This window comes from Castor canadensis, chromosome 6 (genome assembly GCF_047511655.1).
Source record: "Castor canadensis chromosome 6, mCasCan1.hap1v2, whole genome shotgun sequence".
Classification (NCBI taxonomy): Eukaryota; Metazoa; Chordata; class Mammalia; order Rodentia; family Castoridae; genus Castor; species Castor canadensis.
Window position 1 is genome coordinate 129,394,572 of NC_133391.1, and position 13,137 is coordinate 129,407,708.

Here is a 13,137-nt window from a genome sequence, read left to right on the forward strand (position 1 = left end):
ATAAAGTAAAGACAGCAGGGTAGGGGTGAGGAGAAAGAGAGAAATATTTCCTGTTCCCTACACATGAAATGGGAGCAAAGACTCAAGATGGTGGTCCCCAACTCCTAGTTTTATATTGGAGAGCTGGGGAAATATAGGTGGCCAAAGGTAATGGATCTGGGTAGCTGAGATAACTGACAGGGAGGGGTCACGCTCCCAAATCACACCCTAAATCAGAGACAATAGGGTGCTTCAGAACTTCCCTTTCCTAGACATGATTATTTCTCCACCCATCCAAAAAACCTTGCAGCTCCTTAACCTCTGAAAGAGGAAAGCAGAAGCAGGTAGCGCCTCTTTGTCTCCCAGCCAGCTCCTCTGGTTCTCCTTTTCCAATGTCAAGAGTCTGGCCCTTTAAATATTGATTAAAATATAATTTCCCTCCTCATCTATCTATCCTGCCTTACTTTGTCTGGAGACTGAGGTCTGAAGGATTATTTCTGCCCATTATATTTGGCTAGGGCCCCACCCAAGTTGTGGGGACCTCCAAACCTTCCACATTTCCTACCAGGAAATTGTTCTTTCTCCTTGGTGAGGAATATCTAGAGAAAAATCAATAGTCCGCACCCTCTCCCTGGATGTTATCACACTGGAATTATGGAGGAGGGTGGAGATGTCAACCCCCCTGAAACTGTAAAAGTAATCAGGCTCCAGCATCTGCCACCTCTGTGATTGCCAGGACAGAGTCACATGATTTGACCCTCAGCTCCCTTCCTCTCTCACTTCCCTTTGAATGCTCTGGCCAAAGTCATGTGCTTAGGTTAAAAGAGTGACTCAGGTAAAGAGAATGACCTAAGTGGAAGATCACCTGGAGGATAAGAAGTAATAAAAACAATAGCTGCTAAACTATTGAGAAGGTACTAGCTGCCAGGCAATTGGTAAATGCTTTCCAAACATTTTTCTCTTTTAATCCTCATAATGGAGCTTGGTGTGTAATTATCCTTATCAGGAAATAAAAGCTTAGAGGCATACAGTAACTTGGCCAAGAGCTTGAAACTGAAAAGTGGCAGAACCAAGATTTGAAATTTAACCCTTGTTTTCTAACTCTCAAGTAAATATTATAATAGGAACATTTTTGGTGTTTCCCTACTTTGTAACAGGGTAAAATTGTTAAAGCACCATTATTTTTAACACCTAGAGGTAGAAGCAGCTCTCAGATGCTCCTGGTAGATGTGGAGGCTCCCAGCATGCCCAGCTGCATTTGGCAGCCTCTTCCCAGGGGAAACCCTTCATAGAAGCCTTGGTCATGGGGTCTTATGTTGATAGGGACTCCCAACAGATATTCCATCAAAGTTCTTGTTGTGTCCTACTTCTTTCAGGTTCCAAATTGCCAGTCAGTGTTGAGTATAAGGTCCTGAGGGTAGGAGTAGATGAGAGGAGCTCTTTACCCAGGACAGTAACAGGACCCTGAACCAGTTGAGAAAAGACATGATAGTTATGAAGACTTGCAAAATATTTAAACCAGAGAAACAGTGTAGCATGAATTCAAAAGGATAGGAAATGACCTTTGGCAGACAAATGATTGTAAGATACACTGGGAGCAGTGCAGAGAGCTGGGAGCAGTTTTTTTTTGGTTAGTCAGTCTGTCTGATTCTGTCTGTCTCTAGTGTGGGGATGGTTCCATAGAAGAGTGTCAGACACACTCAGCCTTCCAGATCTCTGAATGCCATAGGCCAGCTGGTCCTGACTTTAACTGCCATCTCAGATGGAACAGAGCAGATGCCTCCTTGTTTCTCTACAACTTCCTTCTGGTAAAAGCCAGCACCTTTAAGGAATGTGTGCATGTCTAAATTGCATTAAGAAAAGAAAACATGCAGCAGAGTAGAGCATCTCACTTAGTTCTAGTTGTCAAGACTTTTCAGACACACTGGCCCTCGCTTAATTCCAAATGAAATCTCAAAATCTGTAAAGAAACTCGTTTAGGAAATTCTAAAATGTTGGGTCATATGAAAACCTGGTCCCAGAATTAGCCTTGGCATGTGTGACCTATATGTTAATCAGAATGTCACATTGAAAGAGTGAACACTTGAGGTTCCATCCAGGTAAGGTAAGAAGTATTTTGTATTTCTGAATGGTTGATAGAGGATCCTGTAACTGAGACAGAAACACGGTTTCCCATTCTCTCAGAGTCTAGAAACAGACAGCTTGAGTTTAAAACTCACTTGTGAGATGCATGGCTTTGAACACATTACTTAACATAGAGCCATTTCTCTATGCCTTGGATTCTACAGTGCCTGCTTCGAAGGGTGAGGATAATAAGATTATCTGGATATATCAAGCTCAGTGCCTGGCACGTGGAAATTGCCCCCAAGTTTTATTATTTTCATTATCATTATAATAACCATCATTATTATAACTGGATATTTTTACCCTCGTCAGTTCTTTAGTTGCTCTTCCAAACTTCTGATACTGTTGTGCTTGGGATCTATCTAATTGACAATGAGTCAAAAGAGAATTCCCCATATCTGAGTGTGTGTTGAAAAAGGCTGGGGAATTCCATAATTCCTCATCTCTTTGGTACCAGCAACTAAAGTTAGGGCTACTTTCCTATCACTTTCTCATTTTACTAATACTACCATGACCTGACTATTGATAAAGTTATGTTTCAAAAGTAAGTAGCTTACTTGAAGCCGTATATATTTTCAGCACAAATTAATTCTCAGTTAAATTAGCTCACTTTCAGAAGGTTAAGAAGTAGTAGACCACTGTCTAACTCTCAGTTTAACTATTTACTACCCACTGAATAAGAAAGTAGGATCTTTTAAAATCCAAAATGTACCTCTCCCAAGGCATGTTCCCCACTTCTAATTTTTGAAGGAATTAATGAACGAGCCTTTTATTTTTTTTGGAGGGGATGGTTCTGTTCTCCTTTTTGGTTTATTTATTTTCTATTTTTATGGTTTTCTACATTGTGGTTTGCTGCATCCACTTAATGTAAAAATGATATGTTTATTTTCACAAATCAAAGAATTTGAAAGTATACAACTAAAAAGCAAATAATCTTCCCCATCTAGCTCCCCTGGGATATCAGGTAAAAGCTGATGTGTGTCTTTTCACATATTCCCTCATAGCAAACTTCTGCTGGCTCTCTGCCTTTTCAAAAGCATACCCAGTCCTACCTACTGGGTTAAACTGTATAGACTGCCATTTAATTGTCCCCAACATTCTTTAACACCAGCAACAAAATGAAGCCAGACACCCTTTTTCCTGTTTTAACACTTATTCCTTCTTGGTTTGCTCTTGCTGCTTCCTATTAGCTGGATACCCTTTTACCCCCATCCCACTCTATTCTGCCTGGACATTTTCTTTTCCTGTCGTTCAAAAACACACCTCCTTCCAGTCTTTAAACAGCCTTTGCATTCATGGTCTAAGTTGCACTTCTGATTGCCTAATTCATACATCATAGTATTGTACTATTTGTAGACTCTTTAATGTGGGTGGCATAAGGTTGGTTTTAGTCTCTGATTGCTTGGTGTTCAACTGCCTTGTTGAGAAGTGCTATGTTTAATATGCTTGTGTTTATTCCAGTATTAAGCTAAGGAAATAAGACAAACTGCAAAAGTTTCTTCACTGAATCGTTCATAATATAAAGTCTCTTTTCTATAAGGTCATTTGCTTATACAGATGCTTGTCAATGCTTATTCCATAATAGAGAATCTCAGTAACATTACTTTTTCCAGATAGTGAGTTTTGATTGTAGAAGTATTTCATGTAAATGAAATCTACCATGCAAATGACCTCAGACCCTGGGTCCACCTCCCAAAACAGACTGTATTCTGAGAAAGCTTGTGTGACCCAAACTTAGCGTTTCCCCAGACCACCGATGATGCTCATAGTACTCTACCCCAGCAAGCTATGTACTTATGTGTTATGAAACTTAGTTATGTCCTCTTGTTTTTAAATAAAAATCTAAAAGAACATCAGCACGTATTTTTCAGCTCTTCATTTTCCATTTCTTTTAAAGCTAATACTGATCTGGGCACAGTGGTATGTGCCTATAGTCCAAATTGCTCAAGAGGTTAGACAGGAGAATCACTGAGCTCATTGGTTCAAGACCAGCCTGGGCAACATAGCAAGACCTGTTTCAAGAAAGAAATATATATATAAGTAAAATAAATAAAGCTAATACGAGTATTTCTTAGATTAATATAATTTTATCAATATTAGTAATCACTTTCTATAGATTGCAAGATTTTAGTTTTTGGTATTTGATTTGTTTTCATGAGTCTGTATGTAATAGATAATTTAGGCCTTCAAGTTAATTTTAAATGGACTTTTCTCGGCTGGGGCTGTGGCTCAAGCGGTAAAGCTCCTGCCTAGCAGGTGCATAAACTCTGAGTTCGAACCCCAATACTGCCAAAAACATAAATAAAATGTATTTTTCTTATTTAAGAAAATTACTTCCATCTAGTGGACAAATTCTAATATTACAACCTACAAAGAAAAATGACAAAAGCACTAAAATATCTCTTATCAGCCATTTCTGACCTATAAATAAATGTCTTTGTTTATAGATATTATAGCAAAAAATGTTAAATGTTTAAAGATATTTAGTTTCCAAAGATACTAAGCTATTGTTATTAAAGATATTAGTTTCCAAATTTATAGTGTATTATCTCTGTAAATTAATATTTGCTTAAATTGAAATTGAAATGATTATCACAATTTCAAAAATACAAATTAATGATTTTTTTCTTATTTGGTAGTTAGTTAATGGAAATGGAGAAAACTAAACCAAAAATCATACTTCTGTATCTTCTCCATTTCTGTTCATGAAAAACAAGGAAAGGCTATTTTCCTTTTTTTTTAGCAGTAAGGTCATCTTTCTATTAAAAGGAAATCAACATGATCATTTTTATGTACATTAACATATTTAGGTTTTTGTGCTGAAGAGCTTCCCTGACTATCTTCTCTGAAGACAAATTCTCAATGACTTTGGTCAGTTAACTTTTCTAGGACCTGGTATCATTGTCTATACAATGAATCTATTCATATGGATAATATGTCATTGTCTTTGCAGGACCAAATAAATAAATTTGTAAGGTGCCACAATTCTGAGAAAATTTCTAATTGGGAAACATATTTTAAACTGGTCAAACTCATGATGACTTTTCTTCTTTTTACTTAAGAATTGGGTTGGAAGTAATATTCTTTGGTCATCGATTCATAGGTCATTCATGCACATCAACCTCTCTACCTTAATTCTCCCAGTTTAGCTTCAATCTTTCGGTAATAATACTAATTACTAATAACTACAAGAAAGTATATAAAATTTTTAATTAGCTGGTTAACAGCTTGGAAAAAAAATTGAAAAAGAACTATTTTTGTGCTGGGGTTGGAGTCCAGAGCCTTACAAGAGCTCTACCACTGCGCTTACCCGCCCACCTCCTGATAGGGTTCTAATGGTAAGGATTGAAATGTTAACGACAGTTAAACTTGAAGCTATTAGTTTATTCATTCAACAATTTTGCTTAAACCACATACCTCGTGGGTAATCTCAAGTTATCACTCTTCTCTCTTAAAAACACATGAGAGTCTCCTTTATTTAATACTGGTTGATGTTTTACTAGAAAAGTTCTTTGAGGAAAGTTTATCTCGATTATAAGGACTGTGACATTAGAAACTGTGTGTTGTTTTTTACCGTTCCACTCTAAAATCATTTAAATATCATTTTACACCAGCAGAAATCAGCTGTAAACTTTCCCACTGTCAATTCCTAAACTCCTTCGAACCTTTGGTAAAATATGAGCATGCAAGTGTCTGCTACGTCCTGATTCCCTCTCCTTCATTTACAGCTTTGACGTGGACAATGGCACATCTGCGGGACGGAGTCCCTTGGATCCCATGACCAGCCCAGGGTCTGGGCTCATTCTCCAAGCAAACTTTGTCCACAGTCAACGCCGGGAGTCCTTCCTGTATCGATCCGACAGTGATTATGACCTCTCTCCAAAATCTATGTCCCGGAACTCCTCCATCGCTAGTGATATGTGAGTACAAAGTGGACAAGGAGAGTGCTTATAGGACATCAAGTAAATTCATCTCCAGAGTTCACGATGCAGCAAAACCAATGGCTTGCATTCAACTCATCATTCTCCTTCACACAGAAAGAATAATGAGTAAAATTATACAAGTTGAAAATGAATGACAGATTTAATTGACTGTATTGTCATTCTTGATAAGAATCATTTATTTTCCCAGAAAATACACCAGCTGGGAAAAGTGAGACTTACATTTTTATGAAAACTTAGCCTTAAAACACCAGCTTACATTTTATGTAATACTTGAGTTTTAGCTACCCAGTCACAATGAAAGTTACTTTGAAAAGCTTTAAAATCAATTTGAAAATCCTTGTGATATTAGAATGGATTGTGTTTTGACCATATCTCAATTGATGTGTGTATAGATGATAGCATTGTCACTTGAGAGATCTTTTGCTCAAATTAAACCGATTTTTAAACATAAATCACTAGAGACAAACACAGAAACATTAGACAGACTTGAATATCACTTACGACATGGCACAGGTTGGAAAATAATGAAAATGGACAAGCAGGGGATCATATGTCATCATTAGTTCATTTCACGTCACATCTTATTCTTGTTTTTTGCTGTACTGTTTATGTCTTTCTGTGTTCAGGAACCTTCTGCACAGGTCTTTAATCTTGCCCAATACCCTCACTGTCACTTTTGGTAATTGTCTTCATAGAACTGTTCTTCACTCTCCTTCAGATCTAGACATTTCTCCAGTTATACTCACCATGACACCATTTCAGAACCTCCTAACAGGTTGCAATTCACCCTACAGCAATTGCGTTGTAAGGGAACCACTAAGGGTCTAGTGTTATTCTCCAGTGTCCTAATTGCAGTGAGTCTAAACAGGGCTCTAGAAATGAAGTTGAGCTTTTCTTTACTGTGTTACACTCTATAGTTCTTGGTTGCTATGTTTTAGCGGTTGTATTATTGATGGCTACTTTTCATTGCTAAACAACTTTCTTTTCCCCATGGCCATATTTGTAAGTTATTCTTAACCCACTTATATAGGTTTGAAATTCAAGACATTTACTTATTCATTAACATATAATGAAAACACTTTTTTTGGTGGTATGGAGTTTGAACTCAGGGCTTTGTGCTTGCTGTGCTAGACAGGAGCTCTATACTACAACTCCAGTCCTTTTTTTGCTCTGTTTTTGTTTTTTTTTGAAGATGGGGTCTTGCTTTTTGCCCATGCCAGCCTAGATAACCATCCTCCAATTTTAAGCTTCTGCCATAGCTGAGAAAACAGGTGCATGCCATCACACCCAGCTTTTATCCATTGAGATGGGGGTCTCATAAACTTTTTTGCCAGGCTGGCCAGAATCAACGATCCTCCTGATCTCACCCTCCCTCATAGCTTAGGGTGATAGGACTGCCCACTATTGGTGCCAGGCATGCTTAGCTATTGGTTGAGATGCAGTCTGGCACACTACCTGCCTAGACTGGCCTGGAACTATGATCCTTTTGATCTCAGCCTCTCAAGTAGCTCGGATTATAGGTTTGAGCCATGAGTGCCAGGCTGAAAACACTTCTTGAAAACTATGGTGTATTCAAAGCTCCCAATGTGTGGGGGAATGGAGGTCTGGCATTTTGGACCATTGTAATAACGTATGGTGAGCCACCTTCCTCATGGTATTTGCAAAGTACTGCAGGAACACAAAGAAGAACAAGATTCTTTGCCCAAGGGAAGGGTTTAGAAAATACCAGACTAAGGGAACAATAGGTGCAAAATATGAGGAATGGACAGTCATGGCTCAATTAAGGAGTAACACTCTGATGTGTGTTGCAAAATGTGGCTAGAGAGAAAGAAAATTCAAATACATCCTACGTGAACTGAGAGCTACAGAGGTTTTAGCTGGGGTTTTGCCTGATCATATTCTTGTTTTCTTTGCATTGTGTGTGTGTGTGTGTGTGTATGTATGCGTTGAGTATTTTTGAGGTATGGTCTCATGAACTATTTGCCTGGGCTGGCTTCAAACCACAGTCCTCTTGATTGTAGGATCACAGGTGTGAACCACCGGAGCCCATGGCTTCATGGCATTTTGATGACAGTTACTCTATTGTGGAAAGATTGTACAATGAAGTGACTACAGAGAAGTGGTTTATGTCAAAATTCACAGAAACACAGCAGACTAAATGTGATGAAGACCTGGATCAAGGCAGAGGCAGGGAACAACGAGGTTGGTCCAGGTCTACAGGGCATGAGGTTTATGTGGGTGTGCATGTGAGTGAGTGTATGTGTGTAGAGGGGGTGTGTGTGTGTTGTTGGGGGATAGCCAGTGACTTTTACAGGATGAGGAGAGGAGAAATAAGGGACAAAGAGGAGAAACAACAGTCCAGAAGAAATTAGAAGAGCCAGTTACTTTTGCTAATTACTAGGTCCTTGGATGACAATTTTTTTTTTTTTTTTTTTTTTTTTTTACTTTTTGCTGCTTATAGAAAATCCACTGTTTTCTTTTTCTTTTTTATTCATTTATTCACATGTACATACATTGTTTGGGCCATTTCTCTCCCTTGATCTTCTCTCCCTCTCTCTCCCTCCCACCCCCCCTCACTTCCAGGCAGAACCTGTTCTGCCCTTTTCTCCAATTTTGTTGAAGAGAAAGTATAAGCAATAATAAGAAAGACAAAGCGTTTTTGCTAGTTAAGATAAGAATAGCTACACAGAGAGATTCCTAGCACTGCTTCCATGTACTAATGTGTTAGAACCCAAGTTGATTCATCTCTAACTAACCTTTTCACTAGTTCCTGATCACCTTCCCATATTGACCTCTGTCTCTTTGAGGTTTCTGTATTAGTTCCTCTGCAGTGGGAACATCAAATACTTTCAAGTTTTGGGTTTCCTGCCTATCCCCATACCTCCTGTATGTACTCTCCCTTTAGCATGTGACCCAAGTCCAACCACATTGGTGTATTTTCCCTATATCTAAAGTCCGCATATGAAAGAGAACATACGATTTTTGGTCTTCTGAGCCTGGCTAACCTAGCTCAGAATGTTCTCTCCTTCCATCCATTTACTTGAGAATAAAAAGATTTCATTCTTCTTCATGGCTGCGTAAAACTCTACTGTGTATAAGTACCACACTTTCTTAATCCATTCATCTGTAGTGGGGCATCTTGGCTACATAACTTGGCTATTGTGAATAGCACTGCAATAAACATGGGTGTGCAGGTGCCTCTAGAGTAACCTGTGTTGCCTTCCTTTGGGTATATCCCTAGGAGTGGGATTGCTGGATCATATGGCAGATCTATGTTTAGATTTTTAAGAAGCCTCCATATTTTTTTCCAGAGTGGTTGCACTAGCTTGCATTCCCACCAGCAGTGTATGAGGGTTCCTTTTTCCCCACATCATCGCCAACACCTGTTGTTGGTGGTGTTTTTGATGATGGCTATTCTAACGGGTAAGATGGAATCTTAGTGTGTTTTTTATTTGCATTTCCTTTATGGCTAGAGATGGTGAGCATTTTTTCATGTGTTTTTTGGCTATTTGAATTTCTTCTTTTGAGAAAGTTCTGTTTAGCTCACTTGCCCATTTCTTTATTGGTTCATTGATTTTTGGGAGAGTTTAGTTTTTTAAGTTCCCTGTATATTCTGGTTATCAGTCCTTTGTCTGATGTATAGCTGGCAAATATTTTCTCCCACTCTGTGGGTGGTCTCTTCAGTTTAGAGACCATTTCTTTTGTTGTGCAGAAGCTTTTTAATTTTATGAAGTTCCATTTGTCCACCCTTTCTCTTAGTTGCTGAGCTGCTGGGGTTCTATTGAGGAAGACCTTCCCTATACCTATTACTTCCAGAGTATTCCCTGCTTTTTCCTGTACTAACTTCAGAGCTTCAGGTCTGATATTAAGGCTTAGATGACAGTTGAGTGAAGCATCTTAGGTAATGGAATTAGAAACCCAGTAGGTTGAGGATTGAATTGAAAGTGGAGATGTGAGTCAGTGTGTGCATATATTTAGAAGGTTGATGAGTGAAGGGAGGGAGAGAATTAAGGCTAACTGAGGAAGAAATAAATTCAAGAGAAAACTCTTTTTAATTCAAGACACTTTAGCTGAGTGAAGTCTCCCAAAGATAGAGTCTAAAATTTCCAAGAAAAAAGAAGATTAAAGATGGAGTTGTATTCACTGACAAATATATGTTCATGAGCTCAAGTAAAGAGACTGCTCTAAAAAAGCAGTAAAGACAAGTGTGCTTTTCTTTAGAAAAACAAAGAAAGAAGCAAATACAAATCTGGAGATGAAGAAGTGAAATACTTAGAGAATTAATGACTAATGATGTCTACCTTTACATTCAATTAGAGGGTATAGCCATTAATATCCAAGGAGAAGCAAAGGGGGAAAGATCAAAAGAGCTACTATGCAGAACAAACAGAACATAAGAGAGCTGAGTGGTTCACCATGGACAGTATAAATGATGTCCAGTGAAAGCCAACTTCATCAAAGATAGGCTACTCCGGTTTACAGAGCCAGGGAAAAACTCACAGTGAGTTAGTTGACTCCTATTTTATCTAGTTATAGCTTCTATTTTCTAAAAGTGTAATAAATTGATTTTTGGGTATCAGTGCATAGATTATCTCTTTCATATCCTCTTTTCAAGGACTTCATTTCCCCAATAAATTAAATAATTATATTTATTTAATGAAGACTAAATAAATACACACATGCATTTTATGAAAAGCTTTTAATACTTCATATTTTTAAAAGGATCTTTTTTTTCCAACTCCCACTTATAAGAGTGACCGCATTTTACTCTGAACTAATTCAAGAGTTTCTTTATCTGTTCCAACTCATGTAAGAATGATAAATTGAATTAGTCCACAGTGCAGCAGAGTCTCTTATTGTTGAAAAATAATGTCTTGACAAGCTTAGCTTTCCCACTCCCTCTGGACATTTACTTTGGAGTGATAAGGTTTTCCTTTCACACTCATTGACACCTGGAAAGCATTCCCTCTACCAGGGAGATGAAGTTTCCGTGGGAAGAAAGATAAGCAGAATAGATAATTACTAATTCAGGATTGAACCTGATACAACACATACCTTTTGCTCATAAAGAATTGTGTCTTCTCTTCATCTGACATCTCATGTGACCATGTGTAAATCTCAGGCTTTTTTTTACCTGTTTCATGATAGTGCTGTGAAGACTGTCTAATGTCTAATCCAACTGTGCATTACAAAGAGTGACATTATAATACATTTTATTCTCTTGATGAGTCTATATTTGTAGCTCTGTTTAGCTTTCCTACTAAGAAAATCCCTTCAAAATTTCAAACACAAACAATAAGAGTGAAGGTTTGTAATTATCTGTTTGAATGAAATGTTTTGGAAAACCTTTAAATACTCTGTAATTTTGAGTATAACCATTTAATTTATTGGGGAAATGAAAAGAAATACAACAATCGCTTCCTAATACTTAGCATATTATCATTTTATAATCTATAACAGATACGAGTAAAATAGCCGAAGCATAGAAAGACACAAAGACCAATAATGATAGCAATAGTAGTCATGGCACAAATTGTGTGTGTGTCTCACCCTTCTCTTTTCCCAGTGTTTTCACACCTACTGTGTCATTTGAAGCTTTCACAGTCCTTTCAGTAGGGACATTAATATGCCATTTAACAGATGAGAGATCCACAGTTCAGACATCTTAATCTCTTTTTTTTATATACAACATTTTGATCATTTCTGAAGAATATTATTTTGATGTTATCATGGACCAAATTCTGTGAACTTCTGCAGCTAAACTAATTTTATTTTAACTAGTTGGATTACTTAGCACTGTGTAACTTTAAGAATAAAATAAGTCAAAAATCTCAAAGTACTTAAAGAAGTAATAAAGCAAATATGTAACTAAGAAAATATATACAAGTCTCTATGACTAGCCTAAACTCAGGATTCAAAATAATTGCCTATTTAAGACACAAGGGAAGAGTAAAAGAAATAAATCTATTAAAAGTCAACTAGAGCTAGGCATAGTGGTACACGTCTATAATCCCAGCACTCAGGAGTCTGAGCAGGAAGGAATCTTAAATTTAAGGCTAGTCTGGGTGACTTACAGAGACCCTATTCAAAATTAATTAATTAATTCAGTCATGAATTAATTTGAACTATCGTTTATAGTAAAATAGTGAAGTTTTTATAAAAGTAAAAGTTTTGTAGAAATGACTAGGTAATATAAGGTTGCCCTAGTGATAGCATGAAGCTAGCAGAGTGGCTTAAGCCGTAAGTGCTTACTTAGCCAGCCTGAGGCCCTGAGTTTAAATCCCAATGTCACTCCCAAAAAATTACAGAAAAAATAATTACATTTTTTTTCTGTCAAAGTTCTTCAAAATACATTTAAAATTATTTTACCTTTGAAATAACAGTTGCTTCTATTTTTGCCCATCAACCAATAATATAATGTTGTGTATATTTGAAAACAAAAATGTGGTGGATTGTAAAGATTAACAGGAGACTTAGCAGTGACAAGACAAATGCCTTTTAGTCATAAAGTTATTGATTTATAGAATATAAGCTACTGCTCAAACCACTTAATTAAAAAAAATCAATTCACCAGATAACTGACACACTACCCCCCATCTTCTGCTCAATAAATACTGACAGACAGAATGCAATGACCCAGATGGATGTTTACTCACATTTCTATACTTCACTCCTACCTACAGAATATGGTTAGGACTGTGTGTGTGGAAGAAACCATGAGGTGAGCATGACTCAATGTACCATAAAAGGCTGGGGCACACTTGACAGTCCAGCTGGCTTATCTCCATGTATCATAACAATATTTAGAGGTCATTCATCACTTCCCCACATGGGTATTCTCTCAGATAGCGGACACTAGCCTCCACCTTTTATCTCTCAGGCAGCTGTACTTTCCTTAGCAGTTAGCAGTGCCTTGTCCCTCTCTGGCCTCTGTTGTGGGTTTTAGTCATAGCCCTCCCTCCACACTGCTGTATCTACTGAGTAGAAGAATTGATCGTGCCTCCAGAACTGAGTTTGACAAAGGCAGAAAGATTGCCTGTTTGTTGGTTTATACATTGTACTCCAGGTTACATGATTTTTCCTTGGTCTT

The 13,137-nt window shown here is 37.6% G+C and overlaps 1 protein-coding gene across 13 annotated transcripts in view; it reads left to right on the plus strand.

Annotated features, from left to right (window-relative positions):
- Pde4d (phosphodiesterase 4D) overlaps positions 1 to 13,137 on the plus strand; it is a 1,369,518-nt gene that overhangs the window by 1,151,243 nt on the left and 205,138 nt on the right. For all 13 annotated transcript variants that reach the window (XM_074077451.1, XM_074077450.1, XM_074077455.1 and 10 more), the window contains one exon: positions 5,832 to 6,023. In XM_074077451.1, coding sequence (XP_073933552.1) covers positions 5,832 to 6,023 — 192 coding nt within the window. The remainder of the gene's footprint in view (positions 1 to 5,831; positions 6,024 to 13,137) is intronic.